The sequence below is a fragment of the Amblyomma maculatum genome, chromosome 1 (genome assembly GCF_055883805.1).
Source record: "Amblyomma maculatum isolate TAMU_Amacu chromosome 1, ASM5588380v1, whole genome shotgun sequence".
In the NCBI taxonomy this organism is placed as follows: Eukaryota; Metazoa; Arthropoda; class Arachnida; order Ixodida; family Ixodidae; genus Amblyomma; species Amblyomma maculatum.
In genome coordinates, this window is record NC_139344.1 from 222191043 (window position 1) to 222213310 (window position 22268).

At 45.7% G+C, this 22268-nt stretch overlaps 1 protein-coding gene across 1 annotated transcript in view; it reads left to right on the top strand.

The window, feature by feature from the left end:
* Positions 1–1448: 1448 nt before the first annotated feature.
* The window catches only part of Lgr1 (Leucine-rich repeat-containing G protein-coupled receptor 1), a 72805-nt gene continuing 51985 nt past the window's right edge, over positions 1449–22268 (top strand). The window contains exons 1-3 of the mRNA XM_084607642.1: positions 1449–1471; positions 2320–2394; positions 2518–2592. Of these exons, the coding sequence (XP_084463768.1) occupies positions 1449–1471; positions 2320–2394; positions 2518–2592 (173 nt within the window). The remainder of the gene's footprint in view (positions 1472–2319; positions 2395–2517; positions 2593–22268) is intronic.

Here is a 22268-nt window from a genome sequence, read left to right on the forward strand (position 1 = left end):
CCGCCATAAGCCTGTCTGATACAGAATGATGTGGTTGTCGTTCTTTTCTTCAAGCATTCACGGTAAGACCACCGCGGAATCTTGCTTGATTCACTCATATTTTCTTTGTCGCAAACATGCAAGGACGCTTCACAGTAACTTGCTTTCCTATGAATAGTAAAAAACAAAATCAGTATGCATTATTACTGCTTCGTAGTGACTATAAGGACGCCTCTATAACGTGACCAGAACTTACTGAGGGGGAAAAAATTGCATACAGATGCCGGTCGTTTCTTCGGGAAAATGTAATTACAGCTAATGCCTTATTCCCGGAGCTGATTCACTTACGTGGAGTGTGATCCTGAAATCAGCCTTTTTAAACCTAAATTAAGTGGGCTCCGATTAACTGGCCACATGAAATCGGACCAGACAAATTAGATTACCCATTGGGAACTCTCATAGCGTCTGACACGAACAGAACTGAACTCAAGTCGTTAATCGTATTTGTATAATTAAGCCACCGCGTAGAGTGCAGCTATCTAAATAATTTTATGGCGCGTAGCTTCCGGGCCTCGACGCGAATCAGAAGTGACGCAGTCGGAGGCGGGAAGGCCCGAAAGCAAAGCCGTCAGAGCAAGGAGGGAATGCGCAAAATAACACGAACACCTCCGACGGAGCTGCGTTTTCGTGAATGATTTCTCGTCGATTTTGAATGTTGAAAACAGGGACAGGAAAGGGAAATTTTTGTTGAAGACACTCGATCGCACTTCAGTAATTTTAGCCCCCGCAGTGCACGAAGAGCCCTCGAGTGGTAGACCCATTTTTTGCGGTCCACGAAGCAATCCATAAAGAAGCGCCAGGCTACCATGTCTTGTGACGTTTCTGTGGTGCAAGCTTGGAATATTGTAAGAAAGATTACCCGAGCTGAGCTGGTGGCCATTAGTGAAGAAAAATGTTGACTTGCTCAAGGTCCGTGATTCTCCCTCGACGTCTGTCAGGTTGCGTTATGGGGTCGCGTTACGTCACATAACCCTACGGCCAATCCGTGCCCGACCACGTCGATCAGTTGCCTGCTACCACCTGCCAGAGCCATGCCCGCGATGTTTCGCTCACAACCCCGGCGCTACATTTTCTGTAGAACGAGGTCTCTAACGCTGCCGCGTTAAAAAGCAAGCAAACAACAGTTTTGTAGAGAAAGCTACGCTATAGGCTGGTAGAAATAAGTTTTGCCATGCCTGTCATAGACCGCAACTGCGCATGCGCCGTAACCATGGAAACGAGCTGCGCCGTTTCCACAGGTGTTCCGCCACTGCGCCGATTAGTGATGCCACGTGCCTCGTTATACAGTCTCACTGCGCATGTGTTAACCGTTCGCCGGTCCCCTCCGCTGCGCCGTCTCCTTCATCGCGTTTGACTTCGTCTGATCACGTGACTAACTGCAGTGTGTGCCCATGCTAATCAGATGCACCATGGCTCAAGAAACGTACCGTGAGTGAGCGTACAGAGCGCGGCATCTTCGGAGAGTGCGAAAAGCTGCGTCGGACGACCCGGAAATCATTGCTTGGCATGAGTGCGCCCGGCAGCGTGCAAATGAAACTAAGCGTGCGTCAGGGACGCCGGAAAAGCGGGAAGAACGTCTCGCCAAGCGCAGGCGTCAAGACGCGGAGCGACAGAGATGCCGAGCCGAGCTTCCTGGTCTAGCTGAGCTAAGCTACTGCTGAATTTTTATGGCTACACGGACACACTTTTTATTGTAGTTAAGAAAGTCTACGAAGTGCTCATACGTGCCTCTCCGCAGACGTCGATGGTTAAGGCTTCGCTTTGCTGGCGTGTAATTGTCTCGTCTACAGTATGTAGAGCCTTGTTTCCATTCTAACAAAACTCTTGCATTGTTAATCACGTCGATTTCATTGACTTCCTCTTCTTCCCTTTCACATTTTCGTTAAAGAAACGATTTTTAACGCCATTTTTGTGTGGTTTCGAGATCATTTGAAAGATGGTACTCACCTGGCGAGGCACTTACTTAAAATATTGAATGGAGAAAAGTGCCACTTCGTCGAGGTATTTGCTTACAGCTAATCTGCGGACAAATTGAGGGAAGTAGAACCAGCACGTAATCCTTGCTTATACAATCAGTCAAGTATCGTTCTAGTCAACAACAGATTGTAGATCCACAGTCCTAAAATGCTGGATCATTAAAAGACACCTGAAGAAAGCACATTGTATTAAAGAATACTGTTGCTATCTCTTCTTTATATGAAGCTCTATTACGTCAGTTCTTTCTTTCCGTTTCTCACAATGCAATGTATGATAATAGTGCTTCCTTTGCCATTTTTTCAGTCACCTCAACTCCTTGCTGAAACTGTGCTACATCGAGCCAGGAGTCTTTGACAACCTTCACGAGCTTCGCGAGATGTAAGTACAAATATTTCTCGAACGTTTAGGATGATCAATTTGATCTTAAAATTTACAACTCAAAGCTTTTGAGGTGCCTAGTAGAGTCTATAATACGTGTCACTGCCTTTCTCTCTGTACCAGCTCTATACAGAAGTCCATAATGCTGCAGTCGATCCAACCAGGAATTTTAAGAGGCCTTCCTAAACTGAGTGTCCTGTAAGTGATCCTTCATTTGTCCTCCCTTTATGCTATAGTTCATAAGTTTTACTGGTCAGTTTTGATGCTTTGGCCGCTTTCCAGTCTAGCTTATAAACAGAGATATTCGAAATAATAACGAATTGAAAACGGGACGACACCAAATCCCTGGTGTTGCTCGTAGTTCCCCCTAAATTTTTGTTCTTTAAGTTTGACCTTTAACTTGCCAAAACACTGGCATTGAACTGAATGCGTTTGCATTTTTTTTTCTTTCTCGGCAAAACGTATGTACAACAAAGAAGTGACCATGTGGCTTCAAAACGTTGAAAGAAAAGCGAAGACCCTTGGAGGGTTAGTCAAAATATTTTTTATTTGCTCAAGCCATGGCAAGAAATCTAAACAAGTTACACGGACTGAAGTTTAAGTTGCACAACTTGAGGTTCAAGTTGAACTGCAGTTCAACTTGCCATCTACGAGGGGCACTCGATATATTTAATATGCACAATACATTAGCCGGCCTTATGTGCATGTTTGCGCAGAGCAAAGAAGCGTCAAGAAGCGCTGTACAAAAAAGTCGCCTTAATGAAAGGCCACTCTGGAGGACGTACCTATGTTAATTAATATCAGGGTTAGAAGGTTCTTTAGCCCATCCTTCGATTGTGAATGGCGGCTTTCGCAATATGTGATGTATATAATGAACTAACGCTGTTGAACGCAAGAAAAATGGCAAACGATTGCGATTCTCGGGAATGAAAAAACTTCAGCACAGCTCTCCTAGTGTTTGGTTTGGCGATACGTTGAGGTAAAGAAGTTTAGCGAGGCAGGTATGTATGTGTGTATATATATATATATATATATATATATATATATATATATATATATATATATATATATATATATATATATATATATATATATATATATATATATATATATATATATATATATATATAGGCTATCTACCAGCAGCGTTTTGTCCACACTTCGTCTTCTTTGGACAAGATGACCGATGCTGATGAATATGTACAGATGAAGATAACGTTCACACACAGTACTTACACTCTTCCCCATCTCGAACGGAAGCAACCATCCTGGTCGCAGGTTATCAATGAAGGTCGGTGGTTAAAGTATTTTAATCGCGACACATGTACTACCTGGGTGCCATGACAAACACGGTCATGAGCAGGCGCTGCAGAGGCGATTAGATAGTTCACGGGTGATGTTTGTTCCAGGACCGTGTACGGGACAATAAAGTGGCTCAGAAATTTTTCACACAAACCGGAGATGCGAGGGGGTATCCAGGGCAGTACTTCGTCGCCAGGGCCGGGGGACATTGAGCGGTAGGTCGAATCATAGGGGCTTTTTCTGGAAGCTTGAGTGGCTTCAGTTTGAAGGCTTCCAGCTCACGGCGGTGAGTGATACGAGAAACGAATTGTTCGTGGGAAGGTGCGTCAGGAGGTGTGGAAGCTGAGAAGAAAGATGCTTCGAGCGAGCAGGTAGGGGGCGTCTATAAACAAGAAAAAAACTGAGAATAGGTGGTAGTTCGTTGAACTGTAGTGTTGTAGGTAGAGATGAAAAGAGGAGTAAATGGTCCCTGTTGTTGTGATGAGGGTGGATGCAGATAGACAGCATGTCAGAAAGGGTGCGATGAAATCGTTTTGTGAGGCCATTGGACTGAGGGTGGTAAGTGGACGTAGTTTTGTGCACCGTGCCCGAAGAATGAAGCACTGCTGCGAGTACGGAGGAGAGAAACGACTTTCCACAATCACTGGAGAGGGTACGGGGGGTGTCGTGGCAAAGAAGGTGGCAATTTCAGAAGCGGAGCCAGGAAGAAGAGCCGCGGTTTCAGTGTATCGGGTGAGGTGGTCGACGGCAGCAATGACCCAGCGGTTGCCCGCTGGGGTCAAGGGCAGCGGTCCATACAAGTCGATGCCGACCACTTCGAAAGGCGTAAAAGGGCACAGGAGAGGTTTCAAAAGACCGGCCGGAGGTGACGTAGAGCGCTTGCGTCGTTGGCAAGGGATGCAAGACGCGACATATTTCCAGACAGAGGTTAAGAGGCCAGGCCAGAAGAAACAGCTCTTGATGCGGTCGTAGGTTTTCTGGTAGCCAAGATAGCCAGCTGTGAGATCGTCGTGAAAGGCGTACAGAATTTGAGGACGCTGAGAGCGGGGAATTACGGGTATCCAGGCGTGACCTAGCGGGCTGTAATTGTGCCAAAATAGCGTATCATCCCTTAACTTGAAATTATTGAGCTGGTAACGCCACTCAGACGATCAATCAGCTTTAGACAGTATAGGTCAGCACGTTGGTGGTAAGCGAGATCACAGTCTATTTCTGGCGTGGGAGCGATGGTGGCGGCGGTCAAAGGCTGCATGACTGTAGGCTCTGAACGGTGCGGCTTCGAAGGCGAGGACACGTGTTGCAACGGCGAAGCAATAGGACACCGATAGAGAGCGTCGGCGTCCTTGGGCTGCTTGCCCGATTGTAAGTGACGGAGAAGTCGTACTCTCGAAGACGGAGATCGAATCAATCGTCCGAGACGACCGGACAAATTTTTCAACTCGGACAACGAGCATAGGGCGTGGTAGCCAGTGAAGAGCCTTAAGTGACGGCCGTACAGGTAGGGACGGAACCTCTGAACGGCCCAGACGACGGCGAGACATTCTTGCTCGGTAATAGTGTAGTTTTATTCCGCAGGAGTTAGAGTTCGGCTTGCATAGACAGCTTTTTCCGTATTGCTGTCTTGGTGTTACAGAAGAACAGCACCAATGCCATGACTACTGGCGTTGGTGTGCAAAATAGTCGGAGTTTTATCATCAAAATAGCAGAGGACAGGACGCGAAGTCATAGCACGCTTTAGAGCTTCAAATGGTGACTCACAAGCAGGAGGCCAGGCGAAGGGCGTGTCAATGTGGAGAAGCGTATGTAAAGGTGAGGTAATGAAGGCGAAATTGCGAATGAAGTTGTGGAAGTAGGATGTCAATCCCAGGAAACAGCGGAGATCTTTGATCCGAGTCGGACGTAGAAAGTACAGCGCAGCAGCATTTTCTCAGGATCAGGCTTAATTCCGTCGGTGCTTACGAGGTGGCCAAGACAAGAACTTTAATAAATTTTATCGCAAAACAGCATTTCTTCGTGTTTAGCTGAAGGCCAGAATTGGAAAGTGCTGTCAAAACTTCATCGAGACGAGTGAAATGATCAGAAAATGTCGAAAAAAAAACAAAATGACGATCTTTCCAAGTAAGAGAAGTTTTCTATTTGAGGCCTCGTAGAACTGTGTCAATCAAGCGCTCGAATGTTGCAGCAGCGTTGCAGAATTCGTATGAGCCATCTGGTGTAGGAGTCTTCTCTTTGTCATCTTCTTGCATGGAGATTTGCCAGTAACGTGATCTTAGGTCAAGGCTGGAGAAAAATTGGGTACCTTGTAGACAGGCGAGTGCGTCGACAATTCGGTTTCATGGATGAGCTGTCTTTATTGTACATTTGTGATATATTAAGTGATTACTATTACTTGACTTATCAAACCCACTTTTTTGCCAGGTAGGATGGGATACTGCTATTTGATTTTTTTTTTTCATTTTATTTTATGTATTTATTTAAGGCAGGGATGAACTGCCTTTACTATACATCTTTGGATCTATTAAGTGATTATTATTACTGGAGTTTTCACACCCCTTTGTTTGTTTAGCCATGTAGGATGGAATAGTGCTTTCTGATGTTTGTTTTATAAATTTATGTATTAAAAAAAAAAAATAAAGGCGTATCCACTGGCTGCCATGTTAGCCAACAAGCGCTATATGTGCTTAGGCTGACCTGAAGATTTTGTATGAAAAGAAACTGGCTAATATATTGTATTGTATTGTATTGTATTGTGTTGTATTGTATTGTATTGTATTGTATTGTATTGTATTGTATTGTATTGTATTGTATTGTATTGTATTGTATTGTATTGTATTGTATTGTATTGTATTGCATTGTATTCGAGGAAGGAGTTACACATCCTTGCGAGTGATTCTATTGAAAGAGCGGTAATCTACACAAAAGCGAACCGAGCCGTCTTTTTTTCATCACTAACACAACGGCTGATGACCAAGAACTGGATGAAGGGCGTATTATGTTGCAGGCCGCATGTCAGCAAAATTTTCCTGGATAACCTTGCGTTCAGCTGAAGACACGATATGGCCGGCTTTCAAACCATGCCCGATCTGTCGGTGTGGATGCGATGCATTGCTGCAGCGGTTTGAGCCAATGCTCCAGAACTCGCGTCGAACGAGGCTGCGTGCTTGCCCAATACATCGAGCTATATGCTCCTGTTTGGTGTGATGTGAGGTCGGTGCTGATCGTGTTGCGAAGTTCTGCACTGAGTGAAACAAGGGATGAATCGGAGTGACCCGAGGTGGAAGTGGGAAGGAGGATGACAGGCTGGAGGGAAGCTGAAGCAACAGTAGAGCCGCGGCGCAAAATAATGGGCTCCTATGTGGGGTTGAAGGCGGCGAGAAGAGAAAAACCACTGGAGAATCGAAGTAGTAACACGATGATTATAATACCCCTTGACAGGAGACGGGAGCTGGGTGTAATCAAAATATCCCCATCAGTCACCACACTGAACTTATCTATGCACACAGCTATATAGACGACTCTTTACTTTTGCACACATAATAATGCATCCTTCAACTGAAATTCCTTTTGCAGTTCTTAACTGTTACAAAAGAAGCCTTCTGATCGATATACTGACAGATGTTTTCAAGATGTTGGGCGAACGCTCGTGTCTGAACGGCGAGATCTGTACATGCGGTACATGAGAATGAGTCGCCATGGGCGCGTTTCTTATCTGCGCGCTCAATTTAACCACGCCATGCTGCCCATCAGCCGGCGCAAAGTGAGCGCGACTTCTTGCCCCAGCCGTACCCTCTCCTTCCTTCACCTTCCACCTGACTCTTCCGCTGCTGCTCTCCTCACCATAGAAGCGTATCCTCATCCTCCGCCTATCATTCTCTCCCTCCTGTTCATGTTTTTGTCTTTTTTAGGTTTCCGATTTTTATTGTCAGAAATGTATTACAGAAATTAGTGTGGTTTATTTGGCACAGAAAAAGGTACCAAAGCAGAGCTGTCAGGGGGACCTCCTATAACAAAATGCCTGAAACAAATACACAAAAATGGCAGAAATTGAACATTCAAATGTGTTCAAATCTATGAACAACAGAGCAACGATACATCATTAAAAAAAAAAAAAGCTTAAAAGTGTGGTTAAAACTTTGTTAATAAAAATGTTTTGACGTTATTATTTAAACACCTGCACGACTGAACTGTTTTAACACATGAGAGTAGGGAGTTTCATAGAGTTATAGCTGAAAACAAAACGGTTTTCTTGCCATAATTAGTGTTAACTCTAGGAAGGAGTAAATTGTCGTCTTGGGAAACTCCAGTCAGATTACTGTTAATAAGGGAAGATGGCGGAAGGGTAGTAATTACAGTGTCACCATTACGAAGTGTGACTAATCTTAGGTTGGGCAGACTCAATAAAGGAAGGATATTAAGGTTTCGACAAGGTAAGTATTCGAACTGCAGAGTTTTCTAAATGATGGATTCTTGACATATCAGTGAGATACGTAGTTCGCCAGAATGATATGCTGTACTTAAGTGACTGAACAAAGGCAAAATAAAGTGCCCGAAGGATATGTGGATGAAAGTAATAAGTTTGAGGAAGCATTCTAATGCCAAATGCGAGTTTTTTTTTTTTTTTTTTTTTTTGCATAATGATTTAGTGTGCATGTTAAATTTTCAATGTCGTCTAGTAGGATTTCAAGAAATGTAGCACATTTAGAGAGTGGAGTGATGTGGTTATTCAAAAAAAAGTGGAGCAATATTAATCGATTGTTTATTATACGAATGAGAGACCATGAAATGTTGTAAGATGGGGGTTTATTGATCAGATCAGCAGGACTGGGTAGATCAGGGGCGAGCACAGCAACAGCGAACACCGTCAGGTCCAACACGCGCAGCGATCACGATGCCACTGCCTAGAATGTTCCTCGTGTACTTCTTCCTCTTCACAATTACCCGCGGGACGAAGAGGAGACATCCTGGCGACTTACGGCGTGAGCAAGACGGCAGTGTCGTAATAGGGTTTAAGGCGATGGCCGTGAACAATCTCGCGTCCGCGCCGGCGTAGATCATGAGACGGCGTAAGAGGTTCCACCACATAATTAACCGGAGAGGTGCGCTCCAGAACTCGGTATGGGCCATGGTATTTAGCAAGAAATTTTTAAGACAGTCCAGGAGCATTGGAAGGTATCCACAGCCACACAAGAGCGCCAGACGAGAAATCCGGTGTCGAATGTTGGTTGTCATGGTTGGATTTATGGCGGTATTGGGTGTTAGCCGTGAATGCGCGGGCAATTTGTCGACAGTCTTCCGCGTGCTGGGCTGCTTGAGACGCAGGAGTATACTCTGATATGCCTGGCTGATACGGGAGTATGGTGTCAATTGTAGCAGAGGGGTGACGGCCGTAGAGGAGAAAAAAAAGGAGAGAAGCCAGTAGTAGACTGCGTTGCAGTATTGTAAGCGTAAGTGACATACGGAAGGACGAGGTCCCAATTTGAGTGGTTGGAGGAGACGTACATAGAGAGCACGTCGCCAAGGGTATGATTGAAACGCTCAGTGAGGCCATTAGTCTGGGGATGATAGGCGGAGGTTGTTCTATGAATAATGTTGCACTTGGTAAGCAAGGCTTTCACAGCGTCACTCAAGAAAACGCGTCCTCTGTCGCTGAGCAGCTCTCGAGGTGCGCCGTGGCGAAGAACAAATCGCTGCAAAATGAAGGAAGCTACTTCTGACGCTATGGCAGATGGAAGTGCGGCGGTTTCTGCATACCTCGTCAGATGATCAACGGCTACAATAGCCCAGCGGTTGCCGGCTGCAGTGTAGGGAAGCGGCCCATACCAATCAATGCCGACGCGGTCCAAAGGGCGTGGTGGATTGGGTAACGGTAGCAACTCTCCAGCGGAACGTTGAGGAGATAGCTTGCGACGTTGACAGGTGAGGCATGAGCGAACGTACTTGAGTACGAAGGTGTACATGCCCCGCCAGCAGTAACGCAGCCGGAGACGAGTGTATGTCTTGAAGACACCCGCGTGACCGGATTGTGGGTCGGCGTGGAAATAGTCACAGATTTGCGAACGTAGCTGCCGGGGAATAACTAGCAACCACTTGCGGCCATCTGCGCAGTAGTTGCGGCGGTAGAGGAGGTTATCACGAATGGCGAAGTGGGAAGCATGGCGGCGGAGAGCACGCGATGGAGAAGCAGCTGTGGGATTGGAGATAAAATCTAGGAGAGAATTTATCCAAGGATCTTGCCGCTGCGCTGACGGCATGTCATTGATGTGAAGCAATGGCGGGGAAACGTCGGAATAGGAAAGGCTCGCGACCTCAGCTGTAAGGGGGCAGCGGGAAAGTGCATCGGCGTCGTGATGCTTGCGGCCGGAGCGATAAACAACGCGGACATAATATTCCTGAAGGCGAAGAGCCCATCTTGCTAGTCTGCCGAACGGGTCTTTCAGTGAGGAAAGCCAGCAAAGCGCATGGTGGTCCGTCACTACGTCAAAAGGGCGGCCATAGAGGTAAGGGCGGAATTTAGTAAGAGCCCAAATAATCGCTAAGCATTCTTTTTCAGTGACAGAGTAAGTGGATTCAGCCTTCGTGAGTGTACGGCTAGCATAGGCGACCACGTATTTAGCATAACCTGATTTGCGCTGAGCGAGCACAGCGCCGAGACCAATACCACTGGCGTCCGTGTGGACCTCAGTAGGCGCGGTGGGATCGAAGTGACGTAGGACAGGCGGTGCCGTGAGGATCCGGCGTAAAGTATTGAAGGCATCGTCGCACGTTGGCGACCACGACGAATGGTCGGAACTGCCGGACAGAAGGTCTGTCAAGGGAGCAGCAATTGAAGCAAAATTTCTAATAAAGCGGCGAAAGTAAGAGCACAGCCCGAGGAAGCTACGTAGATCTTTGATGGATGTCGGTTTGAGAAAGGCTGCTACGGCACGAAGTTTGGCAGGATCTGGAGATACACCTTCTTTGGAGACAACGTGGCCAAGAATGGTGAGCTGGCGGGCGGCAAAACGACATTTTTTCAAATTCAGCTGCAGTCCGGCATCAGATAGGCAGGTCAAAACGTGCTTCAGACGGTAGAGGTGTGTATCAAAGTCAGGAGAAAAGACGACAATGTCGTCGAGGTAGCATAGGCACGTCTTCCACTTTAGGCCACGCAAAATGGTGTCCATCATTCGCTCAAATGTTGCCGGAGCATTACAAAGGCCAAACGGCATAACTGTAAATTCGTACAAGCCGTCGGGAGTTACAAAGGCAGTTTTGGGGCGATCAGCCGCTTCCAGGGGAACTTGCCAGTAGCCGGAACGTAAATCTAGGGAAGAAGAGAGCTCGGCGCCTTGCAAACAATCGAGAGCGTCTTCGATGCGTGGGAGAGGGTAGACGTCCTTTCGCGTAATCTTATTCAGGCGGCGATAATCGACACAGAAGCGGATAGAACATCTTTCTTTTTTACGAGGACAACAGGTGACGCCCAAGGGCTGCTTGAGAGCTGAATCACGCCATTCTGAATCATTAGGTCGACTTGCTCTTCGATAGCCTGGCGTTCGGTTGCAGACACACGATAGGGGCACTGTCGCAGTGGTGCGTAGGTGCCGGTGTCGGTGCGATGAGTGGCTGTAGCAGTTTGACCCAAACAACTTCGATGAGAGTCGAAGGAGGAGCGAAATTGATTTAGTAGGTTCAAAAGCTGAGTGCGCTGCTCTGGAGGAAGATCGGCGTCGATGGAGCGGAGGAACAAGTCTGGTGTAGAGGGAGGAGCGGGCGCAGGTGAAGGGGGGGTAAGCGCAGTCACGGCAGAGTGCGACGCGTCGTCAGGTTCCTCAGAGATCAGAAGAGATGCGATTGGCTGGATACTGCCGAGGCATTCACCATGGCGCAAAGCAGTAGGGGAGTTAAATGGGTTAGAGACCCATAACATGGAAAGGCCAGCGGAAATAGCGAGCACAGCGTAGGGCAATGGAAGACACTTGCGGCGCAGAAAAGTATGGGCTGGTGTGAAGAGAACGGTCTCATCGCTAACAGAGGTACAAGCGACGACACGAACAAGCACAGAAGAGCAGGGAGGAAGGTCAATATCTTCGGCGACGAGGGCTTTAGCACAAGAATTTCGTGGATCAGCGTCTGGTAAGGCATCGGGCAAAGTCGAGAATCCCACTTCAGCTCGAGCACAATCGATAATAGCAGCGTGACGCGACAGGAAATCCCAGCCTAAAATAACAGCGTGTGAGCAACTTGGCAGCACGACGAACTCATTGGTATGAAGGCGATTCTGGATAACTACTCGAGCGGTGCACGCTGCTAAGGGCTTGATATGCTGAGCGCTGGCCGTTCGTAGCGAAAGTCCCGCAATTGGCGTCTTCACTTTCTTTAAAGAGCTACATAGTTTTGCGCCCATAACCGAAATCGCAGCACCAATATCAATTAGAGCCATAACAGCAACGCCCTCGACGAAAACTTCAATAAGGTTGGCCCGCGACAGATGAGGACTTTGAAAGTTCGACGGGGTCGCAGTTCTCGCCTCAGGAACTGCGGCCTCTAGTTTTCCTCATGTGAAGCGTTCTGTCGACGTCGCATCGGAGAGATAGAGCCGCGTCGCGGTGACGGTGGACGGCGGTCGGTCATGACGGAGCGGTCTGGGGAGAAATGACAGCTGGCTGGAGGCTCAGTAGGCGCGGGATAATGAGGCGTCGAAGACCAGTACCCAGAACCATGAGTAGGTGGTGCCGACACTGGGAGACGGTTTCGACAATAACGAGAAATATGTCCAGCCAGTCCGCAAGTATGACAAATTGGGCGGTTATCTGTCGTGCGCCAGGGATTGCGCGCTCCTCGTGTACTTCTTCCTCTTCACAAAGTGTTTTTTGGAGGAAATTAATTTCAAGCAGATTGTCTTACACCATGGAACTAGAATTTCAAGTTCAGCATTCAATGTTGTGATCAAATCAGTTATGTTTCTGCCGCTAATATGTAATGTAGTGTCATCGGCGTATAAAATGCAGTTAGATTTGGTGAAATAACTAGGCGAATTGTTAACATGCATTAAGAAAAGCAGTGGTCCTGAAATATAACCCTGTGGCACACCTTCGTTAATGAATGGATGCTAGGCGAGATAAAAGGTCGGCAAACTTTACTATTATAATTCGGTTAGTAAGATAACTGCGTATAAATGTTAATGCTGGGCCGCAGATTGCCAGAGACTCCAGTTTGAAAAAAAAAATAAAAAGTATGGTGTGGTTAATTGTAATAAAGGCTTTATTTACTCTCCCACCCTCAGCTATACCCTCCTCCTCTCGCTGTAGTCATCCTTCGACTTCTTTTGTAGCAGCCCTCCACGCTGCGCACTCTTATAAGCGACCTTCCGAGCTCCTCCCGTGGTGGCGGTGGTGGTGGGGGTGGTAAATATCTATTCGTTATTTTGTACAGTGAGGTGTTTGGGCCTAGGCTCTATTGGCCCAAGTCCTCACAAACCTAGACCTGATGGCGTATAACGCCGCTCGAGCACTGGTTACCAAGGTCTGTTGGGACAGTAGGTCTCGACAGCTGAACCGCCTCCAGGCCTCCTTAGGAGGGTGGGTGATGAAGGACTAGGAAGGATGGAGATTGTAAGGGCAGGCTCAGACTATGTGGAAAACGTCCGAGAATGTCGCTCCACGCAGGCTGCAGCCTCCATCAAACTGTGTTGAAGTGTTTCAATACTGCTGGCAGCCTCATTCCGGTCACGCGTTCCTTCTCCCTCGTGTTGAGGCACTAAACCACCCGCTGTCTCTGACAATATTTCCCTCTTCCCTCTCCCTTAAACCTGGGAGGGGATTTTCATTTTAATTTTAATTTCCACCTGCTCGCCGCGGAAGGTGGCAGGTGGTGCTTCGCTCCACTACTACCTTCCACTGCTGTCACGCCTATACTACAACGTCGACGATGCGCAACCCAGGAGCGAGCCCCTAAGACCTGCGCTCTAAAATAAAAACTGCCATTAAATTTAATTTTCTGGGTGGATTATTGTTATGAAAATCAGCTGCACCTTCCGGTCTAGCATGCGTACCTTTCAAAGAAAGTATGCTGCATTTATTTCCTGTAGCCACAAGTTTATCATCGTGCTATATATAGTTTTACATCTTTGCGAGGAAAAGCAAATTGACCGCTGGATTGTCCGTGTATTTTGGAACTGACTATTCATCCCCTTACCGACGCATGCGTCAGCGGCTGAAAGAGTGCAGATGGAAAGTAAGTTCGAGGGAAGGATGTAGCTGTGAAGTAGCGTAAGATCAGCAGCTGTCGCCATGAACGCTGTTGACCCGCTACAGAGACCAGTATACTATCGTGCTTCACTTAAAAATTCAGGACGAACACTGGACCGTATTTTCTTTCGCCGTCTTTCTCGTGCGCTTCGATTCACCTCTCAAAGAAGCGCTGTCACTGCAAGCGCTGTAAACACCTTTTTACTGGTATCTCATCAGGCGAACCTCATACAACGTTGCTCACCGAACCTTCTTCGTACGCATGTTCTTGTCACTTTTTTTTTTTTTTTTTCTAACTACAGTTACATGGCCGCGAGCGAGTCCCCTTGTTGAGTTTGGCCTAAGCGACGACTTTCAGTATCGACGGAAAGGACTCTGTGCTAGTCGACTCACACATAAACAGAGCGCTGCGTTGCGACCTAAAAGCGCGGACGCACTTCAGAATTGAAGAAGGCGGGCTCAGCCACGGCGCTGATGCGGAAAAACATGCGCGAAACAAGACGGCTCAATTTCACTAAGTCGCCAGCGAAGCGCATTAGAATGAACTGTCGCGCGCACGAGCCCATCCGGGCGTGTCGCACTGACACACTCGCATTGCCGAACAATTCTGGCCGAACGCTCCGCTTTGTAGATAACACCCTACAGCTTAGGTGACAGCCGGTCGCTGTCACTGTATACAAGATAGAAACGTACAGGTCCCGTCGAAAAAAAAAGTAAAGGCATGCAGATATTACAGCATCGACGGTGCAAACGAAACGTGTAAAAAGAAGGACAGGCAGTCATGTTTATACGGCTTGCGCTATAGAGCAGCCCACACCATTCAAAGGAGGTGTCAGCGTTGCAGTTCCCCAACAAGGCCGGACCGAAAATTTTTCAATCATTAAAGCTACTGAAAAGTGCCTAGGCAGAGAAACCGTCACTTTACAGTCACGAGCGTGTTTTTTTTTTTTCTTTTTTTTTTTTTTTGCTGAAGAGTTAGTGCGATTGATATTGTTTGGTGCGGTAACCTTAGGAAAAGGGGACAGAAAGAGTACAGCACGTGCTAACTGAATAGGCTTGTTGCACTGACTGCCACTGCTCCAAAAAACGGAATTAGGAGGTAAGATAGGGCAGACAAACAGGAGGGTTGAAGACGCTACGCGACGATATATGAAGCCCGAAAAGCACTAAAATTGGAGGCCCTTAAATCTAATTCAGATGACCAAAATAGACGGAACACATTATCAGTATGCAGACACAAATCATATAGCAGACCGCTGGTGACAAGCTTAGAAAAAAGCGCAAATCGTTGTATACGCTAGAGGATAACTAAATGTGATAATCGACCGCTAAGAAGCTTATACGCTTCTGCTGCGTTGCTGTTTTGCTGGAGAGAAATTCAGGATGAAAAATAAGAAAAATGTGCCCACAGCCACCGACAAACCGTTCGGCGACAGTTACAAGCAACATACAAAAAAGCATTCCCACCGCGAACACACCTGAATCGCACGCGTAATCTTGCATGGTAAACTTCCCCTCCTCAAAGTCGGTTGTGGAAGGAAAGGGAAGTTAGCATGTCATTTTTGGTGTCTTAAAAGCTCCTAGGTTATGGACATTCGAAAATTCTAAAAACTAAAGGTTTTCATATATAACCAGGGCCCCACCGATTACTGTACTCTGACCCAAATTTTGTAAAGCATGACCGAATGCTGACGCCCTTTTACGTGCGGCAGGCAAGTTAGCACCGGCAACCTCGCCGACTAAGATAGCCCAGCGTATACGGCGATCAGTTCCGATGACGTGTTTTGCAGGCATAACAACTCTTTTAGCTGATTTTACCATCAGATTTGACGGAAAACCGGATGACCTAATGGTACCTACAAATAGTTGAGACCTCTGTGAGCACGAGCCGGGATCGTGCCGAAGGGCACGCGATATGACGAAGCAGCACTTCACCGAAGTGCTTTGTCAAGCGGAGGACAGCGCCTGTTTCGACACCCGGAGTGCTTCGTCACATGGCGCCCGCATACAGTGCGACATAATCCTAGGCCGCGCCCGCAAAGGCCTCGAACTTTTTTCCCACAATACTTGTCTCGATATTGGCAGTTACGGCAAAGCTACAGCAATTTTTTTAAATTTCGAGAATTTATCAGTATGGTATATCGTTTTCATTCATTTCATTCATTCACGAATTTATTCATACACCAGGGTGTTCAGGAGGCCAAGGAAAAAAGCCGTTCTACGAAGGCTTAAGGAGAACCCCCGCCTCCCCCCCCCCCCCTCCTTCCTTATTCTATTCATCTTCTTCTATTCCTTTCTTCTATTCATCTTTCTTTTTGCCGTTCGAAACTCCATACAAAACAATTTCCTCTGCATATAGGTATAAGGCTGTTCACGAAGATTTATACCCTCTCCGAGCAGATGGGTCGAACAATCCTCGATTAGCCCGAGGCAAAACTTTCTGCTCAGTCACTGGGAGCACTGCCACATAAATTATTCCTCGCCTGAGGGCTCAGCCAAAGAGTAGCCAAGTTATTTACCGACCTCAGACTAGAGTAGCGGCCCTCGCTAACTTGAGTTTTCTTTTTTCAAGGAAATGTTCGCTGCTTTCCGCCTACTTCCTGCAGCATTCGGGGAGGAGGTGCTGCTTGGAAAACTTCTTGTCGCTGTATCCACATTACGATGTAGAAAAAAAGACGCCGCGTGACAGCCTGCATAAATAGCTTATTACTATTCCCCTCCCTCCTTTTTTTTTTATTAATATTATTATTATTAAACAGGCATGCTCGGCCTCTCGAATAGCCAAGGAACAGTCCTCGCGCCCTTGACGCAGTGCTTCATGCCGCACCTTCCTTTCGAACACCGGCCTGTGCCAGAGTTCCAGGAGACAAAAAAAAAGCTACCCAGAGAGAGAGAAAGAAACAACTTTAGTTGCCCCAGATGTCGTGAATTAGGGCAGGTGGGTCCTGTAAAGCTACCTAGAAGACGAAGCTGTCGCGCCGCGGCCGTTATGTACCGGAGAACGCGCTGCAGCTACCGCCAGCGCCGACGCACTCGTAGATGAGTGGAGCAAAAAAGGAAAAATAAATAGTAGATACAGCTTCGAGAAAGATGAACGCTCGGCTATTGAGAGATCAGGTAGACCGCCGTAGGCACCGATGCCGAATGTCGGGAAGAACTGACTTTACTGAGTAAAGGCCTTGAGAGGTGCAGGCCCCATAATTTTTAGGCGGCCCACTATTAAACCACGTTTTCTACCGCCACTCCTCTTTCCGTTCTTCTTTTCCTTCATGGAGAAAATGGAATTGCTTCTTCGTGGGAACTTGCCGCAATAAAGAGGGTTTTTATTAAATTTCGGCTCTTTGTCTCGCGCATAAAGGGATGTACGACAAAAGAAAATGAGTGAGGTAAAAATAAAGAGAGGAAAAAAGATAAGCCAGGGACTTGCATATGGATGAGTTCGGACCTCCCATATTTGCATAAACATGGAGACCCCGTAATGCAAACACGTATTACATGTCTACACGCACGCACAGACGATGCGAAAATATCTCGCCCGTCAAAGAACCTTAAAAACGGACCGAGAGAATTCCGGCGGTGTACGTCCTAGCCGGCCCCAGCTATTGGCAGTATGCCTTCGTGCTCAATCTTGCACACGACTCTTAACTTAATGACATGGCTATAGCTGCGTGCTACAGGCATGAAGTCCTGTTTGCGAGACAAAGCGAATGAGCTAGAATTAATGGATGCTCTCTTCACTACGTTTAAAGGTCAATATTTATGTTGCTTACCTCGTTTGACATCGGAGTCAAAAAGCGTCCTTACGTCAATACGATGAAGACTGGCTCTGTGATGCTTCTGGAAAAGGCTGGAAGCATGTTGTCCCGAAGTTTATGCACTATCTTGGGCTTGTTATTTGTTTCTAACGCCCCTTTAAAAGCGGAAAAAGTGGAATTGTAACGCGACAACCTTTGTAAGAGCCCAGAGTGTTTCCTCTGAGCCTCGTAGAGTGACTTTAGCAGCCTTGGAAGTCTTGTTCATCGAGATGGCGTTACCAAAATCTCCTTACTTTCTGAAGATTTCGAACCCTGGGGTGAAACACGAGCCGCACATTGCGGTTCCACTTGGACCGAAGCTCTTGAGGAAGGTTGTGCATTGGGTACAAACCCCTGTGTCGTGTGTCGAAGTTTCAGATTGATCGAGAGGGCCATGACGCCACAGCAGTAATTCAAGCACTCCATAATGGATTACAGGGATTACACAGTACAAACGGGATGACTTCATTACACAACTCATCAATGGTCTTTAGGGTCTTGGCGTCACACAATATTCAAATGAATTAAAAGGTCAGATAAACTGTGATTATACTCTCGTAACATTACATTCCATCACTATGACATACAAAGATGCAAAGCAAGTTAACTACGTTGGAAAGAAAATTGGAGTGAGATGGAAGTCCAAACCAGGACCTTTAGGTAATAAGACACGCTGCCCCTAGGCTATGAAGCACGTTCGTTGAACTTGTCAAATGCGGAAGTCTTGTGTGCTTCTTGGGAAAAAAAAAAAAAAAAAAAAAAAAAAAAAAAAAAAAAACAGTATCCATGTCTGTACAGCGATATGCATGCGAATAGAACGTGAGGCTGTTGAAGGGACCTATTGATGCTACGGCGTTATTGAATTAATGGCAGAGCTTAAAAGTCTCAGAATTTTTACGTCGGGCTAAAAGGATAGATTTGAGTCATACGATAAAAAGTATGTCATTTTTCATCAAGACCAATTACTTTACAAGCCAGAAAATTGCTTACAGTCGAAGTACACGTCGTGCCGCCACTCGTGTATTCGTACAACAGCGGCTGTGACGTATGAGTGCTGCTTCAATAGCCAATGTTCAATGACCGTCGAAATACGACGAAAGCAGCGCGTCGAGCGTAGCCAAGAACACGAAGAGCCCCCTAATTAAAACAGTGCACAACAGGCAACGATCAGGAAGGCTAACACGTGTGGCCGTTGTCGGCAGTAAGCCCAGAACTGTGAGCTCTCAAAGGCATTCGCGCTCCTTTCGCGCTTTCGGTCAGACAGCTTTGTTCCCACTTGAGCCGTCGAATCGGCTACTTCATATATTGTACCGTTTGCGTGTTCCAAAATTTCTAAGTGCCTATTTGCTTCTTTTCCTTTATTTCATTTTGTCACAGTGTCAGCCGCGATCAATGGCTATTAGAGGAGTGAATATTCAAAACTGCCACAAAATAAAATGTAAAACACAACAAACATTGAGACTAAATTCCGCGCAACTAGGGTTCGTCGCTCATACAAAATCAAACTAATGGCATAAAAATTAGGCAAAACATAACACACTGTGCGGCTTATCTAAAAATTCTTTAATTGACTGTGATGTGACAATAGATTTTAGCAGCATGTTCATACCTTAATGGTTCTCGAAAAAAAAATTAATTTAAAGCAATCATTTCAGACAATAGGCACAAGGATAGAAGCTGCCACGATGATGGAATGGTTCTTCTGATTTAATGTCAAAGCCTTCCGTTGAAATAATTCTCACCTTGTGTTAGCAATCCGGAAAAACAAAAAAAAAAAAAAACTTCGGCCTGGCTTCGGTCTGGCATGCCTGGTTCCTGAATCAAGCGCTTGCAAATCAGCGCGCTTACACAGGGTAGTTGATTCAGAATGCCGATACCTAATAAATTTAAACCTTGCTCCGCGGAGTTGAATTCGCGCCAGCTTAGAACAGTGGTAAGCTACATACGTGCATCAGAGAGATTTTTTTTTTTTTTCGAAGATTGCTCTTGCTAGGCTTTTGTAAGCCAGAGACTATTGTCTCTGAGGAAAAGCAAAAAAAAAAAAATGCTTTTGAAGCTTTGATGTGTGCGTTATCTAAGTGTGATTTATAGCGTGAGCCAAAGGTAGGTGGATAGCCAAGGGTTCTTGCAATCACTCACCCTTTTTAGCAGCCTACCGTTGATGGTATAACTGTAATTTCAGATGGTAGATCTCTTTCCGCTCATTATCATAAAAACAGATTTATTCGAATTTGATACCATCTGCCACTTCCTTACTCAATCGTTAATATTTTGTACGCTTGGACATAAATTTGATCGTCTCGAGTACACATTTGTAACTGATACATAAGTCTGCAAACAGTATCCTATAAGTAGTACGTTAAGCACTCAGACATTGATAATGATCAAAAACAGGAGAGGACTCGGAACTCTACTTTGGGGGGAAAACAAAACTGTTTCGCTTAACGCTGAATTTATACTGTTGTTTGTTTGTTTGTTTGTTTGTTTGTTTGCTTGCTTGCTTGCTTGTTTGTTTGTTTGTTTGTTTGTTTGTTTGTTTGTTTGTTTGTTTGTTTGTTTGTTTGTTTGTTTGTTTGTTTGTTTGTTTGTTTGTTTGTTTGTTTGTTTGTTTGTTTGTTTGTTTGTTTGTTTGTTTGTTTGTTTGTTTGTTTGTTTGTTTGTTTGTTTGTTTGTTTGTTTGTTTGTTTGTTTGTTTGTTTGTTTGTTTGTTTGTTTGTTTGTTTGTTTGTTTGTTTGTTTGTTTGTTTGTTTGTTTGTTTGTTTGGAAGCGAAAACCAAGGCGCCCGTGTACTGTGTGAAGTCAGTGCACGCTAAAAATCCCCAGGTGGTCGAAATTTCTGGAGACTTCCACTATACGGCGTCCCTCATCGCCTGAGTCGCTTTGGGACGTTAAACCCCACAAACCAAACCAAATTCAAAGGGAGTCAAAAGCCGCGCACTCAAAGGGAAGTGTAGGGGATTTTTTTGAAAGAAAAACTGATTTTTATTAATAGTTGGGTGCGAAACTTTATCAAACTGATTTACGAAAACGAAAAATATTATGCCTGTTTGCATGCGGTAAATGATTGAGAAACAGAGGTTCTGTAGAGTTTACGCGAGCTGTGTGATTGTTGAAGGCCCCTTGCGAATAGCATGTTGATTTGAAAAGAAATTATATATGCCGGCGTAAGAAATAAATGATTTTATACGAGGTTCAGGTAACTTCAAACAATATGTAATAAGGGAAAACGTCTGTCACTCTGAAACTGAGTAGTAGGAGAGGTTTTATGCGTAGCAACGGGAAATCAACCACCTTCTTTAGAGCATTGCAAAATACTATGTTCAGTGGGCTTGCAGCAGTTCATCAATAATTTCATCTTATCGCTGAAGTCTGTATAAGTTCAAGGATAATCTAATGGTCTCTACTTAGTGCCCTCTTTCTAAATCTGCACAGTTTCATTTTAACTATTTCATCAAAAAACTGATTTACTTTATTATTTAGCAGGCTGTCTTCGTTTTCTGATCTCTCTTCCTTGACATTACGTATGAATAGAATATTGCGTCGCGAGAGACTTTCTAACTCAGAATTTTTTTTTTTTTCGAAACCATAATTATTTCTTTTTCGCATCTCGCAGCAAACGTTTACACTTTAGCAAGTCTACGCAGTGTGTCATCAAAAGTTTGTGGTTTTCGCTCAGTATCAGGAAGCCATGCATAGCACTTCTACAGTTCGGCCATCAGACGACGTTTTACCAGAACAGCAGATTGGGCTTGTTGGTGGTTCATTATAGGTTAACAGCGCAAACAACGTGACGGGAACACAGGAGAAGAGGACGACTCAATGAGCGCTGACTTTCAGCAATGTTTATTTCGGTGAGCACACCAACATATACAGCATCGCACGTGCCACACACAAGTCACTTCTGCCCACCGCGATACACAGGCTTCTGCGCATTCCAGAAAATCGCTATACGTTTAATATATCAAGTTCTTTTTTTCTTTTTAGCTGCTGGGACATTTTTCTGATGCACTGTTCTATCTTAGCTGCCTCGATTATCTCACGCACCAGCATCACTTATCTCAAGCACTTCGCAACGTTTAAATTCTGCAATGCAGGTTTTTGACTGGCAATCTCCAACACGAATTCCGATATGCCTGCACTTTTTATCAATGTTATTTTTGTGTTCTTTCAATCGTTCGTTCGTGCATCTGCCTTTTTTGCCAATATACTTTCTTCCGCACTTCAGTGGTATTGAATATACGCCTTCTGTGCATCCACAAACCGAATCTGGTGGTTTATTTTGCACCATTGCTGCTCCGCCGTCTCTTCAGCGTTTACGCTTCGGCAAAGGCCCTTCAGTTTTTTCCGGAGCGGTGAGCACAACATTCACACCCGCCTGCGACCAATCTTCTTCAGGCGGTGGGAAATTTTTTGCACATAAAGCAGGGCCACGAACATTCGTTCGTTTTTCAGTCTCTCGCTCTCGCGGCCTTGTTCGCCTCTGGCACGCTCCTGTTTTAGGTCCTTATTTGACCGTTCGGCGGCCGACACAATAAAGTGTGAAGGATA